The sequence below is a fragment of the Centroberyx gerrardi genome, chromosome 4 (genome assembly GCF_048128805.1).
Source record: "Centroberyx gerrardi isolate f3 chromosome 4, fCenGer3.hap1.cur.20231027, whole genome shotgun sequence".
Taxonomy (NCBI): domain Eukaryota; kingdom Metazoa; phylum Chordata; class Actinopteri; order Beryciformes; family Berycidae; genus Centroberyx; species Centroberyx gerrardi.
The window spans coordinates 1,714,055-1,733,366 of NC_136000.1; the positions used below are offsets into that span (position 1 = coordinate 1,714,055).

The 19,312-nt window shown below is 43.8% G+C and overlaps 1 protein-coding gene and 1 long non-coding RNA gene across 2 annotated transcripts in view; both read left to right on the forward strand.

Annotated features, from left to right (window-relative positions):
- The window catches only part of LOC139919289 (uncharacterized), an 85,620-nt gene that overhangs the window by 18,953 nt on the left and 47,355 nt on the right, over window positions 1-19,312 (forward strand). The gene's annotated exons all lie outside the window — the stretch shown is intronic.
- On the forward strand, window positions 817-12,829 carry dld (deltaD). Its single transcript, XM_078283233.1, has 14 exons — window positions 817-941; window positions 3,367-3,442; window positions 4,214-4,293; window positions 5,429-5,497; window positions 6,499-6,568; window positions 7,608-7,708; window positions 7,837-7,980; window positions 8,524-8,625; window positions 9,081-9,271; window positions 9,358-9,528; window positions 9,978-10,167; window positions 10,808-10,945; window positions 11,466-11,555; window positions 11,826-12,829. The coding sequence occupies exons 1-14, from the start codon at window positions 903-905 to the stop codon at window positions 11,889-11,891; spliced, it is 1,527 nt and encodes a 508-aa protein (XP_078139359.1). The 5' UTR covers window positions 817-902; the 3' UTR covers window positions 11,892-12,829.

Consider the following 19,312-nt stretch of genomic DNA (forward strand, 5'->3'; position numbering starts at 1 on the left):
GAGCCGAGGATCACTGAGCAGTTTAGCTCAGTGATCCCCCCCCCCCCCCCCCATCTCCAAATCCACTGGCCTTTCTGTCCTGTATTATGTTGTAAAAACTGATGAAATGAGACTTTTGATCCCTGTGTGGAAATCAGGTCGCTGCAGCAGTAAAGAGTGATAGGAAAGAACAACTTCTGTTCAGAACAACTTCTGTTCAGGTCATCTGACACACACACACACACACACACACACACACACACACACACACACTGAAGTTCATTCAGGTTCAGTTGGACTTGGATAACAAAATGGAGATTATAGCAGGAAGCTCCAGTGGCTTCCAGTTAGACTATTAGGCAATTTTGGCTTGATACTTGTTCTCCAATTTAATGTTAAATGCTACAACAGCAAAAAAATGACACACCTCCCAATAGCTGTATATTCTGTGATGAAGAAATAGAGACTACTAATCTTTTCTCTCTCCCATTTTTCATCATGCAACGGACCAAGCAAGTCGCTGGTTAAAACTGCGCAGGACTTGCTCATCTCAAACGAGCCTAATGAATTGTTTAAAAAAGTATTTACTTAGAGAGATCCGTTATAATAATTGTTGACCTTGGGGGGGGGAAATGGAAGAATGACAGAATTATAATTCTTTTTTTTTTTATTGAACAAATTCCATGTACAAACATCATGGCTTTGAAATCTTCACAATATAGGAAATACAATTTACATATATTTTAACTGAATCGTTTCTTGGGTTGTGTCATGGGGTTGTGTAGTATGTAAGATGTCATGCGTCATATAGATGCGACGGACAGGCCTTTTTGCTGGATTGGTACTGCGCGTGCGCAATGTCAGGAGTCCTTGGCTGGTTGGCCTGCTGTAGGTGACTGATCCTGTGAAGGGACGCCGACAACATGCAGAGCTGGAATCAGTTATATCGCACTCTGGCAACGGTAAGGCTGAAGTTTACTCCCCCACTGTCCTGCACATGTTAGACAGACTGGTTATGAAGAGGTGTGCCTGGTTGTTAGTGTTGTGCTGACTGCTTCTCCTGCCTCATTCCCTCCTCCGCTGCCCGGGCCTTGCTAGCTGGTTAGCTACACAGCCCTGGTTCGGCGATATTGTATGGAGTGAGCGGCGCACCGAACTCCATTAAAAAATCTGCCAGTTCAGGGTTGCTTTGCTTAGTGGCAAATATACATACATCGTAAAACATAATTTAAGGTATTTTCTAAATCTATAGTTTTCAATGATACGTTCGGCTTAAACGCAATCTACCAAAACGGCTCTTATTTCAGGAAAATATCAACCTATATTAATGTTCCCCAGCTATTCCTACAATCTCTTCTTCCAGCCAAAAAGACCACAGAACTTGGTAATAAACACTGCAAACCAGTTCTAAAAGCTTTATTGAGCTGCTGCTTGGTGGATTATCTGACTGCCGATTTGAAGAGAAACTCCTAAAGATTCAGAGTTGACCTCGGGTCATGTTTTATATGTGTGTGACGTTAACGTTACCGATGAGCAAGGCAGCATCACATCTGCCGGTGTAAGGCATGACGTCTGTCCGTACAGAACGGACCGGACCGAGGCTTCTGGGGCTCGCTCACTAGCCGGGATAGCTTGCTAGGCTAGTTACCTCCGCCAAGGAGGTTATGTTTGTTTGTTTGTCTGTTAGCAGGATTATGGAAAAACTACTGGCTCGATTTTCATGAAACTTCGTGGAATGGTGTAGCATGGGCCAAGGAAGAACCCATTACATTTTGGAGCGGATCCGACTCACGAACGAGCAATAATAGCACGAGCCTTGGCGGAGGTCTGCGCTCTCGTGCCCTTCTAGTTATCACTGTTATCTAACTAGTTTGTCACAGCTTTGCTACTTGTGGCTCGTCGTCATATAGAGAAGCTTATCTCTGACTGTGGATATGATTACTGTCTAATACGACTGCAGCTAACGGTTCATTTCGTCATAATCTATCGATATTTTTTTTCCTATTAATTGATTAACCATTTACTCTGTAAAATGACAACATTTGTCCATCACAGTTCCCAGAGCCCAAAATGATTCTTCAAATTACTTAATTAGTCTGACCAGCAGCCAAAAACCCACAGTATTCATTTAATGATATGTAACGGAGATAAGCAGCAAATCTTAGTATTTGTGAAGCTGTAACCAGCAAATGTTTGATATGTTTACTTGATAAATGACTAAAACGATTCATCAAGTATCAAAATGATAATCAGATTGACTAGTTGTGTCTGCACTACTGTCTAATGACTTTCATCAGCTGTCATTACAAAACCATGTTTACTTGCTAACTAGCTAGCAGCCAAGTACTGTATATCATATCCACCATGTATAGTGAACGTTTTCCATACGTAGGTAAACCACATTCAATAATTGAGGACATGTAGAAAAGAAGATTCATCTCTCTTCTGTCTCCACAGATGTTTTCAGTCTGATACACACTGTGTGACTCTGCCAGGTGTTTAGACAAACTCTGCATCCCCTAAAAGTGTGTTCCCCCGGCAGTGTGTCCTCGTTCTGTCCTCGGTGTGTGTTGTTCTGCCAGTTCACAAGGAAATCCTGATGTAGGAAATATATTTGATAAATGACAAGTAGGCTGATGTGCAGCGTGTCGAGTCAGTGGACACTTGTTGTTTCAGATAATATCACAAACGAGGGACGTCTCTGTTTATTACGAGGGAACCAGTCCGGTTACTTTGGGAACTTGATGATTAATTTCATTCTCTGTAATCCTGTGAAATGTTTTTAAAAATGTTGTTTTACTGTTTTAAAAATCTAGAGATGTGAAAACAATCCAAAAACAAAAAAGAAGTGACTTTATTTTCTTCCCTTAAAGTTAGTAAACCCAGTAGAAATCACACAGTTTGCTGCCTGGTTTCCTAACCTGTCTGCCTGTCTGCCTGCCTGCCTGTCTGTCTGTCTGTCTGTCTGTCTGTCTGTCTGTCTGCCTGTCTGTCTGTCTGTCTGTCTGTCTGTCTGTCTGTCTCTCTGTCTGTCTGCCTGTCTGTCTGTCTGTCTGTCTGTCTGTCTGTCTGCCTGTCTGCCTGTCTGTCTGTCTGTCTGTCTGTCTGTCTGTCTGTCTGTCTGTCTGTCTGTCTGCCTGTCTGTCTGTCTGCCTGTCTGTCTGTCTGTCTGTCTGTCTGTCTGTCTGTCTGCCTGTCTGCCTGTCTGTCTGTCTGTCTGTCTGTCTGTCTGTCTGTCTGTCTGTCTGTCTGTCTGCCTGTCTGTCTGTCTGCCTGTCTGTCTGTCTGTCTGTCTGTCTCTCTGTCTGTCTGCCTGTCTGTCTGTCTGTCTGTCTGTCTGCCTGTCTGCCTGTCTGTCTGTCTGTCTGTCTGTCTGTCTGTCCACAGCGGGGCCAGCATCTCCCCTGCAAACTCCACGGAGCGTCAGTCCTGTCTGTGCGGACGTACGCCGACAAAGCAGCAAGTAAGCCGACGATTTATGATCCTTAATCAACTCCGCTGTCTTTATTAACGCCTGATGGACTTTGTTCAGATCTTGGCAAACTGACAGAAGTTTCCCCAGGAGTTAAAGTTCCAGCACGGGGCCGGGCGATAAGTCAATATTATCATTTATCGTCTTGTGATCTGGTGATTTTGGGAAATCATGACACACAGTTCTGCTGTCTGAGCTGATGAGAACAAGCAGATTTTATTTAAGAACTCTGACAAAATGAGATATGGTAGGAATATTATTTGAAAATGTCAGTTTTGTTTGACATCACTCCTAACATTACCATTCAGTTCAATGGGATGAGCATTAATTTGATTATTTAACGTGTGATTTTTTCATACGTGAGCCGTATTGTAACATATATTGATATCGATAAAAATCCATATCATGATATTTTTTCAATCATATTGCCTAGTCCTAACTGAAATCAATATCACAGGCAGTGCCAGAATTCAGCATCCACCTGAATTATTATTTTTTTTTACCAGCCAGCTAGAATAGATTGTTAGAATAAAATTGGAATTAGAATTGGACTTGATGGTTGGTCGCCTGCCACAGTGGCTGCTACAGTACACTGACTTCCTGCCACAGCCTAAATAGACCTGTTTGGCTGGAGGTGACTTCCTGTCAGGTGACCCTCCTCTCACCTGGCTGCGTCCAGATTCAGAGGATCTGACAAACTAAAGGAGTCTGAATAAGAGCCTGCGGTGATAAACTCCTGATGTCGTTACTCTCTGTCTGCAGTCGATGCCGACGTCACGGTGGTCGGCTCCGGACCCGGCGGGTATGTCGCTGCCATCAAAGCCGCCCAGCTGGGCTTTAAGGTGAGATGCCTTCAGGGCCGCCGCATACTGAGAAACTATGCAGGTTTTTTTTTGCATTTCTGCTTCATTAGACAGGGCAGAGAGAGGGAGACATGCAGCAGAGGGCACAGGCCGGCTTCAAACCCGTGCCGCTGCAATTAGGAATTAGCCTTAATGTTACTTTAATTAACGCTGTACCAGTTGAGCTTTACTTCCTTGATTTGATGTATTGAAACACGATGTTGGGGCGGGGCTTAATGCAGGGAGGGATCATTCAAAAGTGTAAACCAATGGGAGATCAGTCAGGAAGAGAAAGGCTGATTGTTTTGAGCGGAGAGTAGGGCTGAACAATTCATCGAAATATTATCGAAATCGCAATATGGCCTACTGCAATTTTCAAATCGCAGGAGGCGCAATATTCGTTAAAGGCGAAACGTATGTCAAAATACCATTTTAAATGAAATATTGTCGTGCTGCAGAGATGTCCTGCCTACACATCATATTCTACAGACTTAAGAAAACATCTTTGTTTGGTACAGATCCCCGCAAAAATCACACCATAACCATTTTAATATGTTTTACAATGAAAATGAGAATAATGATGTAAAAATTATCATTCCCTCTAATATTGCAAATCATATCGCAATTGCAATATCAGTCAAAATAATCGCAATTAGATATTTTTTCAAAATCATTCAGCCCTAGCGGAGAGGCAGGACTGTTCAAAAATCTGTGATGTTTTATCGGTTTAAATTTATAGTTATACCATCTAGTACAGCATGAGGTCACCGTTAAAGATGCACTGTTTTCCAGGAAGGAGAAGTAACGGGAGTTCATTTCATGGAGAATGTTATTGTGCGGTCCTGGTTTCCGTAGGAATATTTTGCACAACCTGACCTTCCAGTATCGTCGCCAAATCCTGTTTCAGTGAAAACTCCCTGAAACCAAATTCATGTTGGAGTCCGTGAACGAGCCTCTCTCATTTAAACTAGAGAAACTGGAAAGTAGAGAACCAAGAGTCCAGTCTGTCACAGAATCAACTCTCATGTGAACATTATGCTTTGACTTTATTGATTTCAGGTTAATTGGAATAAATGTAGGCTTCCCTTTTTTTTTTTAAAGCAGAAATGTATTGATGTGTGTTTCTCCCGGTCAGACGGTGTGTGTGGAGAAGAACATCACTCTGGGTGGAACCTGCCTGAACGTCGGCTGCATCCCTTCAAAGGTAAAACCTGTGAAATGTCGTAATGGAAGAGAAGGCAGTGAGCACCGAAACATTTAGACAGCGACTCATTTATTTGTCTCTGACTTTTGGCTTTAGTCAAACATTTTTAACGTGCAACGACCGAGGCATCCCATAATCCTCACCAGCTGATTCAGATCTTATTCTTCTCAGCCTGTTTGTCTGAGAAAACTGAACTGAACTACAGTCGGCTTTAAAGTATTCTGGTCTACTACAAAATTCTTTATTGGCTAGTCAGTGGTTGACAGTTGGGGGGTTTAGGCGCCACTGGTGATGAAAAGAGTTGTTGATTAAGATCAAGATTAAGAGCAATGCCCTTTAGGAAGGAAAAGCAGTCCCACCAGGATTTCGCGGAGTTTTTTTGTGATTATTGCGGCCAAAAATGCTTGAATTTGCTGCGGCTTTTCTCAAAAATTGCGATACAATTTGTGAGGTTTTATGTGCTCTTTTTGCGGTAAAATTGCGGGAATTGGGAAAAATTGCAAGCAAAGGAAAACATTTTTTTTCTCTCTCTCTCACACACGCACGCACACACACACACACACACACAGCCTCCCCCTATTCTCTCCCACTCTCCGTTGAAGCTATTAACTCTTCCAAGAGCTTGAATTTTGCACTCACCTCGATTCTTGCTGCTTTTGTTTTGTTTTGCACGGTCTATGGCAGCCATTTTTGTTAGCAGGTGAGTTTTGTTCATCTTCCACCTGAATGCGCGCTGCGATGACGTAAGTTCCCACGACACCGAATGCGACAATTGGTCCAAATCACAAGCGGTCTGTTGATTTGGCCATTTCATGCGGAAAAGTTGCGGCAATTTTGCAAAACTGCAAGCTCTCGCAAATATTGCGGAGATTTCTCGAATTTGCGTTAATTATTGCGATCGCAAAATCGCAAGTTCCTGGAGGGACTGGAAACGTGACTTCCTTCCCTGCTGTAGTGTGACATCGTTCTCCAGCTGAGAGGAAACTGTCTTCTCTCCTCAGGCGCTGCTGAACAACTCCTACCTGTACCACATGGCTCACGGCAAGGACTTCGAGAGCAGGGGCATCGAAAGTAAGAGTACACTTCATTTTGTGAGCGATGTCAAACTCCATTAAAAGGTTTTGGCCGGTCGCTAACGGCAGAAATCAAGTGTGAAGTAAATGTTTGCTAATGAATGTGTTGACACTGTTTTCTGCACCGGGACTTGCACACTGAACTTCCCTGCTGCTGGATCTTATCAGTGGTGGATAGAGTACTAAAATAAGTAGGAGTGCTGTTACTTTGTTGATATTTTACTGACAAAGTTCCTGAGTTCCTCTTTAGAACAGAGAACGTTGTTAGCTGTGATCTTTTCCATGTGATTCTAACAGGAGAGAGGTCAGAGTTCAAACTAGATTCTTTTCACTGGAAACATTAGAAACGACAAAATAAAAGTGCAGAAACAAAGTAAAGTCAGATTCCTCTTCTCACTGTGAATGGATCCACAGTTTGTCAGTTTCTGTTGATCCAGTTTCTGTTGATCCAGTTTCTGTTGATCCAGTTTCTGTTGATCCAGTTTCTGTTGATCCAGTTTCTGTTGCTGATGGAGAGACACGATCTGTTCTGTGATGGATGGATTTAAAATGGACTGAAGGACAAAAATACAGACTTTAAAAAAATACTCAAAAGTACACAAAAAAGCTACTCAAATACAGTAATGTGAGTAAATTTAATTGGTTACTTGGTCTCTCTCTGTCTCTCTCTCTCTGTCTCTCTCTCTCTGTCTCTCTCTGTCTCTCTCTCTCTCTCTCTCTCTCTCTCTGTCTCTCTCTCTCTCTCTCTCTGTCTCTCTCTGTCTCTTTCTCTCTCTCTCTCTGTCTCTCTCTCTATGTCTCTCTCTCTCTGTCTCTCTCTCTCTATGTCTCTCTCTCTCTCTCTCTGTCTCTCTCCCTCCCTCTCTCTCTCTCTCTCTCTGTCTCTCCCTCCCTCTCTCTCTCTCTGTCTCTCTCTCTCTCTCTGTCTGTCTCTCTCTCTCTCTCTCTCTGTCTCTCTCTCTCTGTCTCTCTCTCTCTCCCTCCCTCCCTCTCTCTCTGTCTCTCTCTCTCTCTCTCTCTCTCTCTCTCTCTCTCAGTCTCTGGCATCACGTTGAACCTGGAGAAGATGATGTCTCAGAAGAGCGGGGCGGTCAAAGCGCTGACCGGAGGAATCGCACATCTATTCAAACAGAACAAGGTCAGGACTTTCACTTTACACTGAATCAAATGATCGTTCGCACGCGTCTTATTCAGCAGCAGAAGAAGAATCGGGATCGGTTGGCACGTACAAGGAATTTGCTGACGGTGTGACATCGCTTCCCTCAGGTGACCCACGTGAGCGGTTACGGGAGGGTGACGGGTAAGAACCAGGTGACGGCCACGTCGGCCGACGGCAGCGAGCAGGTCATCAACACCAAGAACATCCTCATCGCCACCGGCTCCGAGGTCACGCCCTTCCCCGGGATCGAGGTCAGAGCACTTGAAGGGTTTCTCTACTTCGCTGTAGCGCTGTGAGCATTTACGGTTCTGCGTTGGTGATTCTGAGCGGAAACCACTGAAACACCAGATGGCAGTGTGGTGCTTTGTTAAAACTTAAGTAATGACAGAAGAAGTGAGACAGAAATCACTTCTTAAAACACGTTTTTACAGACATACGTTTATATAATTGGTTTTAATCTATTTTATTTCTGTTTTATGTTATTGTTCGGTCTCCAAGTCTACAATTCTGTTATGTTATTGGCTTTTTTTTCATATTTCTTCACTAATGCAGTGGTGTTCATTTTTCTATACTACAGTTAAAAAGCTGCTGCAGCAGATGCGTTTTTGTTGACCACAGTATAATGCTATTATTACTGTTGACTAAAATGCCATTTTAGTCGTTAAGTAATTGACTAAATTGAATCAATGTGGCATAAGTCTTACTAAGACTAAACTCTGCTAAGACTAAAGTTAAAAATGAAATGTAATTCTCTTTTGAAACGCGCTGCAGAATTGAATGTGATTGTTTTGCAGATCGATGAGGACACCATCGTGTCGTCGACCGGCGCTCTGTCGCTGAAGAAAGTTCCTGAAGAGCTCATCGTCATCGGAGCCGGCGTCATCGGGGTGGAGCTGGTCAGTTTCACTTCAGTCTGCTTTTATTCTATTCTATTCTATCTGCTTATAATTCTATTCTACTGCGGCACTCCCTGACTACGTTTACATGGACAGCATTAATCCGACTATTGGCCGTATTCTAAATAAGACAATATTCCGATTAAGATGTTTAATTGGATTTCAACAAATCTATTCTGCCGAAACGACAGTGAAAAACGTCGCAGAAACCATTCAAACTTTAGTCCCGCCCACAAAGGCGGCGATTGGCTCGATTGTTTCTCCAAGCAAGAACAAGTCACTGACGAGGGAAACACCAGACTCTCTGAATCGCTCCACAACATCTGAAAAGTGGAGGGACGATGGAGCCAGACTAACTTCTTGTTGGTGTTTGGGGAAACCTGCAGTGCTGGTGTCTGTCAGTCAGCAGTGTGTGTGTGTGTGTGTGTGTGTGTGTGTGCGCCCCTGTCCCGCAGGGCTCGGTGTGGCAGCGTCTGGGATCTAAAGTCACGGCGGTGGAGTTCCTGGGTCACGTGGGCGGCATGGGCATCGACATGGAGATCTCCAAGAACTTCCAGCGCATCCTGCAGAAGCAAGGCATGAAGTTCAAGCTCGGCACCAAAGTCATGGCCGCCACCAGGAGGCCCGACGGCAAGATCGACGTGGCGTGAGTCCCGAAGTCTGGGAAAGTTCCTCCAGATAAAACGGAAGAACCGGTCGTCTGTAACTCCGTGTGTTGATGTTTCTCTCCAGAGTGGAGGCGGCGGCCGGAGGGAAGAACGAGACTCTGACGTGCGACGTGCTGCTGGTTTGCATCGGCAGGAGACCGTTCACCCAGAACCTCGGCCTGGAGAGCGTCGGCATCGAGCTCGACAACAGAGGAAGGATCCCAACCAACACCCGCTTCCAGACCAAAGTCCCCAGGTACAAGATCAGCTGACCGGAACAAACATGATTCATGATAACAGCTTGAGACTTGACTTGAAGCATGAAGAGAAGACTTGAGACTTGACTTGACTTGGGTTCTGGTGACTTGGGACTTGACTCTGACTTGTACTTTGATGACTTGAAAAGGTTTCTAAAGTCTTGACTTGAGATCTTGTGTTTGTGTAAATGACTTAGATTGAAAGTGATGAGATTTGTTCCAGCGGACGACTGAATTTAAATTCTGTTTTCTGAATTTGTATGGAATGATTGAATTTATTGAAGAAACTGATTATAGAAATGTCTGTAGATTCTTTTCAGTCATTCAGGTAGTAAGATGTCCAAAAAAATAGAAACAAAATCCACTGGACTTAAAATGAGGAGTTGAAGACGTTTCACCACTCTGACCCTCATCCTCTCACCCCCCCCCCCCCCCCTCCCCCACGCAGTATTTATGCCATCGGGGACGTGGTCGCCGGGCCGATGCTGGCCCACAAGGCGGAGGACGAGGGCATCATCTGTGTGGAGGGCATGGCCGGCGGCGCCGTGCACATCGACTACAACTGTGTTCCCTCCGTCATCTACACACATCCTGAGGTCGCCTGGGTGGGCAAGACCGAGGAGCAGCTGAAAGAGGAGGTGAGAGAGAGAGAGTGGGAGAGAGAGAGAGAGAGAGAGAGAGATGATAACGATGTTAGTGGTGGAAATAAAACATGTCAACAACCAGTGAGCTGTACTGAAGTGGAAACTGCTGACCCAGAACTCAGAAAACACACTGGACTCCTAGCTAACAAATTAACAACATTCATGCAGCGTAATGAGAGGAAACCTCAGTCATCACCAGTCAGTTCAGTGCAAACATGTTTTGGAGAAAGTCAAAGCAGTTATATCTTTAAACTAGTTCACACTGTTTGTCCAACATCTTCAGCTGAAGACGAGCGAATGAAATGAATTCACTGCATTAGTAGTTCACAGCTTCAGCCACTAGGAGGCGACATTTCCTCTCTTCCTTCACCAAGTACAGTAGATTATATATCAGTCTACATATAGACAGACTGTACGTATGAGTCTACATGTAGCCTCTATACATGTCAGTCTGCATGTAGACAGTAATAGGTCAGTTGGCTAATCGATTAATCGATTAATCGACTAACCGCTTCAGCAGTTGTTCTGTACCTTCCAGTCCAGCTGCAGCTGTAGAGGAGTGCATCATAATACTGACCGGGCTGAGTCTCCTCTCCTCTTCATCAGTGAGTCACTGAGCTCTTCCTCTCTGCAGGGCGTCCCGTACAAAATCGGCAAGTTCCCCTTCGCCGCCAACAGTCGAGCCAAGACCAACGCCGACACCGACGGCCTGGTGAAGATCCTGAGCCACAAGGAGACAGACAGGATGCTGGGATCACACATCCTGGGAAGTGTAAGACTTTTCTCTACACACACACACACACACACACACACACACACACACACACACACACACACACACACACACACACACGACTGACTGTCCTCACCTGGTCTTTTCTCTGTTAGGGTGGGATTACTACGAGAGCCCACTGAGGATTTTATTTACACCTTTATTTTCTCAAGATATCGACTCATTTCTGTCATGACCTCGAGAAAACAAAGTAACAGGCAGAGAGTAACTGACACAGTAATGATCTGAGCTGTGATGTTCCTGATGTTCCTCTTCTTCCTGTTGTTCTTGATGTTCCTGATGTTCCTGATGTTCCTGATGTTCCTGATGTTCCTGTTGTTCCTGATGTTCCTGTTGTTCCTGATGTTCCTGTTGTTTCTGATGTTCCTGATGTTCCTGATGTTCCTGATGTTCCTGATGTTCTTGTTGTTCCTGTTGTTCCTGATGTTCCTGATGTTCCTGATGTTCCTGATGTTCCTGATGTTCCTGATGTTCCTGATGTTCCGGTGTCGTCCTGCAGGGAGCAGGAGAGATGATCAACGAAGCAGCGCTGGCCATGGAGTACGGAGCGTCCTGTGAGGACATCGCCCGAGTCTGCCACGCCCATCCTGTATGTACTGCTGCACACACACACACACACACACACACACACATATATCCATACATACATACATTGTGACAGTAAGTTAAAATATTCAGCAAAAACATACGAGTGAGATGAAGCTGTACCTGACCTTCCTCTTCCTCCTCTTGTTCCTCCTCCTCTCCTCCCCCCTCTTCCTCCTTCTCCCTCTCCCTTCTCCTCCTCCTCCTCCTCCTCCTCCTCCCCCTCTCCCTCCTCCTCCTTCTCCCTGTCCCCCCCCCCCCCCCCCCCCTCCAGACGGTGTCGGAGGCCTTCAGAGAAGCCAACCTGGCCGCTTCCTTCGGTAAAGCCATCAACTTCTGAGCCGCCGGCCGCTGCGGCTCTTCAGTGTAAATAACCGTTGAGTCTGAGTGTCGACCTTCATCAAACTGTATACAGTCAGCGCACAGTTGTACCACAATCTAGTTATTATGTTATTTAAATGTTCTCAATAAAACCAATAAAGGGGTTTGGGTGGTAACTACTGACTGGAGATCAGTCTTTTGTTTGCTCTGGGAGACGCTCGCTGCTCTTCAGCTTCATTACTTCACTTAGTCACAAATGTATTTAGCTGTTTTCCAACAAGATAAACATCCCGAGAGAATACATTATACATATATATATTTAGTTCTGAATGGATGACTGCGGGTTCTCATGGTAAAGGAAGAAGGGAGTGTATTTCATTTTATTTTTTTTACAGGCTGGCTTGTATGAAATGTAATCAGGGCGGGAAACTCACTCTGAGCAGCAGATCAAATATGATACGATATGATACAGATGTTTATTTTGCTTCAATATCTTTAAATTTGACCATTTTCATGCCCCAAAAATTCCAAATATTCAGTGTTTCCTCCAGAGTTTTATTCCTTTCGGGATGGAAAAGCCTCACGGGACACTAAAACTCTCCACTGAAACTCAGGATGATGATTAAATAAAATTAATAAAACATATTCATACAGACTTGTGTGGAATCTGATCAAAATGTCTCATTAGAATCAGTTCAGTTTAAATTCTTCCCATACACAACCAGTGCAGTATTGATCAATTCTACAATAAATCTGTAATCAATCAGACTGGACCAGAAGCACAGGACCTGGACCTGTAGCTGGTCTGCTGCTGATTTTGGATTCACCCTCCGCTGTTTGGTGGAAAAACAGTTTCCTGCTCTGATTACATCGCTTTGATTTCCATCTGACTGTTTCCTGTTTGGTTTATTCATTCTTGCCTCTCTCAGCACTAAAACCAATAAATGCAGTAACAGTTGAAAAGACTGAGTGTGTTTAAGTTGGGACGTCCCGCCTGCTGAAGCCTCCTGAAGCCTGTGATCCTTTACACCTACTGAACATTTTAGGCATGTACTTGACGCCGAGTGACTCACAGTGAGGTCAACAGTAGAATCGGCTTCAGTTCCTAGATCACCAACATTACAAGCAACCAGCAGTAAGGTCAAAGGTCACAGCACCCAGACATTAGACCGGTCCACCCTGCTGCCCTTGGTTACAGTCAGTGATTCCTTCCAGTTTCAAGTGTTGCTGGTAATGCTGAAGTTTTAATAACGCACCTCTACATGTGAAGAAAGCAGATTTCCATACACATTTTGGAAAAAAATCATCATCTCTGGATTCAGTTCAGTTCAGCTTGCAGCAAGATAACAAATACAACACAGACACAATACAAATACTAAAGGAGCTATGGATTATGGATCCTGTGCACAGGAGGAGACTGCCTGCACTGCACATGGGGAGATAACAGTGCTTACAACTGTCATTCATATACATTCTCTAGTTGGGATCTGTCCTAGTCAATTCAATTATAGTAAACTTCCAGTTCCACATGTCAGATTTCCACCAAAAGTTAATTTCTTCCATGCCACATCACCAACTTGTTCCACATTTTCCTGACTGGACCTGAATGTGACATGAGATCTGCCTGTTCACATTCTACACACTTTTAATCGTTTGATCCGATTATCTCAAAACCACCTGACCAATCAGCTCTCTGTCTGTTCAGCTTCCATTAGAGCTGCTCTTCTACTGATAACTTCTTATCAGTAGAAGGGCACTGGACTACGTTTTGGAGAAATGAGCAGGTTGGTTCTGTCTAAACAGGAGATGAGCTCTCCAGAGCCTCCATGTTGTCTGATTGGTCCAATTGAGAACAGTGATAAATGTGCAAGGAGAGAAAAGAGAGAAAAGTGCAACATTTTTATGTAATGTGCAAATTGAGCAGATTTATTGCACATGGGATAAAGTGTGTTTGGATTGCTGCTGCGTTCAGGTGCTGGAGGGAAAGTCCGACACCTGGCTGCTAAACAGCGTTGCTTCCATGTGTGATTTTGTTGGAAAATCAAATCCTGAAGCTCAACAAGCTAATTTAACAAACTTCATTTAAACAAATGTTAGTTATGATGGTTAGTCTGGTGAACTACAAACCTGTCAGAAAGTTTCATGTGTATAGAAGAGTTTTCTCACTGTTCACTGACACTAAACTGGATTTTTCCGCCACGTTGAGAAGGTTAAAGGTTACTGTCTTCATCATCTGACTTTGAATGGCGTTCTGGTGAATTTTCTAAGAAAACTAAGAAATTAATTTGTCTGATGTATCCAGTAGCGTGAGAGCAGAGTTTCTACAGCTGACTTTCCCAAAACCTGGAGAGCAAAACTGTCTGACAGGAATCTGCTGTCACTCAACTCAGCATCTCTCACTTCTAGAGGATCCAGTCTATAGAAGTTATCATCAAGGACATAAAAAAAAAAAAACAGAATTAGTTTTAATTTTGTGCCATAATTTTGTTGGTCGGTGTCGGTCTTCCAGTTGTGGAAATCTTATTCTGGAAGGAAGCTTCATGTTCAGCAGGTTCATCCTGACCGTCTCAACTCTTCACATGAGACATTTTGATAGAATAAAGAACGCAGGATTTCAGTTTGAGTGCAAATCATCAGGTAACAGCCAAAATATTTTCAGCAATGCTGAGATATCACAAAGTGAAAATGTTAGGTTCAGTTAATTTATTTGCACAGTGATGAACGTAGAAATGAAGCGATTTCAAACTGATATATAATGATAAAAAAAACAAACAAGAAAACAAGATTTTTCAGATTTGTTGTGGTGAGATGAAACAGGTTTGATGTTTTCCTCACACTCGTCTGTGACTCCACCTCTGTTTGAGCTGAGCTGTGTGTTCAGGAGGTGTGGTGCTGCTGAGGAGGTGCAGGTGAAGCCCGTCCTGACGCCAGCAGCAGAAACCAAACCAGCAGCCGACCGAACAAACGCAGCAGAAATATGATTTCAACAAACTGAACAGAAAGACTTCAGGACAGAAACTAACAGGTAAAGTTGTTATTTGCTCTTTTACTGCAGTTCCAGTTAGAGCTGCACTTTTAGGGTGGGAACATTTTTCAGGAATGATCATTTAGTGTTTTTGGATTAAAGTAAATGTAAAAAAAAATTTAATTTTATCAGACAATGACATGTTGATATGTTGTGTATGTTTACAGTCTTCCATGTGTATCCGACATGTCCGGATGGAGCTGCTGTCTGTTGTAACTCGAGGCTTGTTGACTCTTCAGACTCGTTTTTGAGCCTCATTTCTGTGACGATGAAACAGTTAATTTTAAACCTTCTGACTTGCTCTATAGCAGTGGTTCTCAACGTGGGGTCCGGGGACCACCAGGGGTCCTCCAGGGGGTTCCAGGGGGTCCGCAGCAAACTGATGAATTGTTGAACTTCAGCATTATTTAATTTACAAGAATTAACACAGTTGGAGAATATAGAAGAATGACTGTTCTGATCATAGTTTCTCTGTTATCTCTCTACCTGCAATACAGACAGTCATGGAGTTCTGGACAAAATCATATCTGACAATAAAAATGTTCTCAGATTTGGGTCCGAGAGACAAAATCTTATCAAATGGAGGCTCTAATGTGGACTGAATTAGGGTCCTGGATATGGAAAAGGTTGAGAATCACTGATCTTTATCATAAACTGATGCAGACGACTTGAGTGCAGAAGAGGAAATTAGCTGTTTTGTTTTCTCTGCTTCATCCCAAAACTCAGCAGACTCTCCCACTGTGTCGCCGGCCGGCCGGATGATTAAACAGAACCGACTCCTCATGCAGGCCGGCGACCTGAGAGCGGACCGACCTCCAGACACACGTTTCATTTACTAGTATTTATCTGCCGGTCGGTGTTTCAGAGGGATTGTTAGTATTTTTGTTCCCTGCTGATTGTGGTGGAAACAGCCTGTGGGATGGGAGGGAGGCGGGAGAGACGCTTCCTCTGCCTGATCAAACAGTTTCAGTGGTGTATTGTGGGAAATGTCCAGTCCAAAGTCACTTCCTTCCCCTGCACTTGTTATCCTGTAACTCCCCTCTCTGTCTGAGCGATGTGGATCAGAAAGGAATTTTCTCAGCCTTCAGTCTTCTGACCCGCCGCTGCAGCACCGACATGCCGACATTTCTGTAAAGCTCGACATCAGTGAGTAAAATACTTTGCTTAAAGGATCAGTTTGGTGGTTTCGTTCCTCTATAATTCCTCTCTTCATCCCTGGAGCACTTGGACCCACAGACAGTATTGTTTCCAGAGAGCAGAGTCAAAATATCTCCCAAAAAGCTGTTAATATTGTCTGTGGGTCCACAGTACTGCAGGTACAGAAGAGACTAATAATAGATAAACTTTTCCTTTAAAGTGATAATCTGCTTGGTTCTTGTTTTTCTTGGTTTTGGCGACACTTTGATGATCAGCGGGCGTTAGTTTGGTGTCGGCACTGACCAACATTATAATAAAGACAGTCCACTGTGGCTAATAAACTGTAAACCTACCAGTCCAAAAGAAAAAGAGCCACATCTTCATCGCTCCTCATCCTCCCTTCTCATCCTGGAGTGTTGGTTTCGCCTCGGAGACGAACGCTTTCCTCTGTTCTGTTGCTGCAGTTTGAGTTTCTCTTTTCTCCATGGCGGCTATCGCTGCTCATGCTAACTACCCAGTTCTTCTTCTTCTTCTGTTGATTCCAAACAAACCGGAAACGTAAAACGCATCACTTCCTGTGCGGCAGGAAAGAGCGACCAGACACCGGCTGTTCAGAACAGACAGAGGAGAAGATTTATGAACTGATAGAGGCTGGATCACTGTGGAGAGAGAGAGAGAGAGAGAGAGAGAGAGAGAGAGAGAGAGAGAGAGACAGAGAGAGAGAGACAGAGAGAGAGAGAGACAGAGAGAGAGAGACAGAGAGAGGAGCAGAAAGTTGTAGATTATTACTTTAATAAGCTGACAGCTGAGTCAGATCATGTTCTCGGTCTTGTCAGACTGGAGGAATAATTCATCCTTGGCTCGACTTGCTGCCTGTGCTGTTTGTTTGCTTCCAGGTCTGTTGATTTACCCAAATCGACTCGTCGGGTCTGCTCAGGAATCCGTCTCTGCTCTCTGGGTGTTTTTCCAGCAGCCTTGTTTGAATGTGATCAGCATTGCAGCAGAGCGTTATCGCAGTATGAATCACTCTGTGTTAACGGGCTCCGCACACCCTCCGCTGTTTATCCATGGTGTCGCCCAGGACCCGCTCGGCCCTGCAGACCAGGCTGTTCCTGGTGCTGTGGGACGGACTGAGACGGGGTGTAACTCTGAGAAATAGCTGGTGTCATGTGGAAAAATTGTAACTCCAGTTTTGGTCAAGTCAAGTTTATTTATATAGCCCTTTATCACAAGCACGTCTCAGAGGACTTTACAGAGAATGTGTCTAGCTAGATCTAACTAAACACAATCAGTGGTGAACAAAATTATGTAGGACAAACATAGCGAAGAACACAAGGTAGGCAAGAGCAGATTTAGCAAGACAAACAATCTACCTGTTCTACATAGCCTAACCTACCCGGCACCCCCAGCCTCAGACCCTAATGCACACAAGGAAAAACTCCCAGGAAAAACCTTAGTAGGAAAACTTGGAAGAAACCTTGGGTGGGCTGAGGCAGAGAGGGACGCCCCCCGCCCCGGGACGGCTTAGCGTGCAATAGGTGCCGGGCAAAACATTGACAGAGTCATGGGCAACAATGATGACAGGAGAAAACAGAGAAAGACAAAAAGGGTGGAGAAGCGAGAGGGGGCTGAGGCCAGCGCTGAAGGAGCGAGGGCGGCAGTCGTAATTCAGCATCCAGGTGGGAACAGCGGAAAGGAAGAGCAAGGCAGCACTGACGGTGATATTTGGTGATTTTCATGTTTTAACTTCAGCTGAAGGATCCCGGGCTCCTCTGTGGGCTGAGATCATTCTACGGGCTCTTGGTCTGATGAGACTCTTTGAAAACCCCAGTGGATAAACTCTACAAGTCATGTGGTTAGTTTGGAGATACGAGGCTTTCACCTGACGATCAGCAGCCTTCTTTCCACAGACTGATGGAGTCGTGAGTTTCTTCCCCCGTCGTCTCCTGAAGGGCCGTTTTACAGCCTGGAGTTTACGTTCGCCGCCATGTTGTCATTTTTTGGAGCCGGAGCAGCCAAAGAGAGGCAAAGGGGCGGAGCCACAGTGGAAGGGGCGGAGTTTGGGCTGTCTGCAGGTCGCATAATCGGCGACCTGTCGATCACTAGGAAAACAACCCAAAACAACAGCGTGTTATATCCAGGTCCAGCAGGACAGCTCATATCATACCCATGTTATCTTCTTTATATTAGCTTCCCATCAAATTTAGGACTCAATTTAAACCTGCAATCAGCGATATCAGACCTTCTAACCAATCCTGAAGCTGATGTGTGCTGTGTGGAGATTTCCTTGAGACATAATGATATAAACCAATATCCAGCTGTGTTGCTGTTTTCTCCTCTTTTCTAAAGCTTGTTGTCAAATTCTGCTCCTGAACGAAACTCCTCCCGCTCCATTCAGCAGCTTTTCATTTATTTAAAACCAGCTCGTCTCCTCCCTCGCTGTTTAAAAGCGGCGCTCCCCCTCCCAGTCCTGAACATTTTCTCATAATGGAGGAGTCGATGAAGCGAGCGAGTAAACTTGTTAAACTAGTGAACTTGTTGTTAAACTAGTGAACTTGTTAAACTAGTAAACTTGTTGTTAAACTAGTAAACTTGTTAAACTAGTGAACTTGTTATTAAACTAGTGAACTTGTTAAACTAGTAAACTTGTTGTTAAACTAGTAAACTTGTTGTTAAACTAGTGAACTTGTTAAACTAGTAAACTTGTTGTTAAACTAGTAAACTTGTTAAACTAGTGAACTTGTTGTTAAACTAGTGAACTTGTTAAACTAGTAAACTTGTTGTTAAACTAGTAAACTTGTTGTTAAACTAGTGAACTTGTTAAACTAGTAAACTTGTTGTTAAACTAGTAAACTTGTTAAACTAGTAAACTTGTTGTTAAACTAGTGAACTTGTTAAACTAGTAAACTTGTTGTTAAACTAGTAAACTTGTTGTTAAACTAGTGAACTTGTTGTTAAACTAGTAAACTTGTTAAACTAGTGAACTTGTTGTTAAACTAGTGAACTTGTTAAACTAGTAAACTTGTTAAACTAGTAAACTTGTTGTTAAACTAGTGAACTTGTTGTTAAACTAGTAAACATGTTAAACTAGTAAACTTGTTGTTAAACTAGTAAACTTGTTAAACTAGTGAACTTGTTAAACTAGTAAACTTGTTGTTAAACTAGTAAACTTGTTAAACTAGTAAACTTGTTGTTAAACTAGTAAACTTGTTAAACTAGTGAACTTGTTCAACTAGTAAACTTGTTGTTAAACTAGTGAACTTGTTGTTAAACTAGTG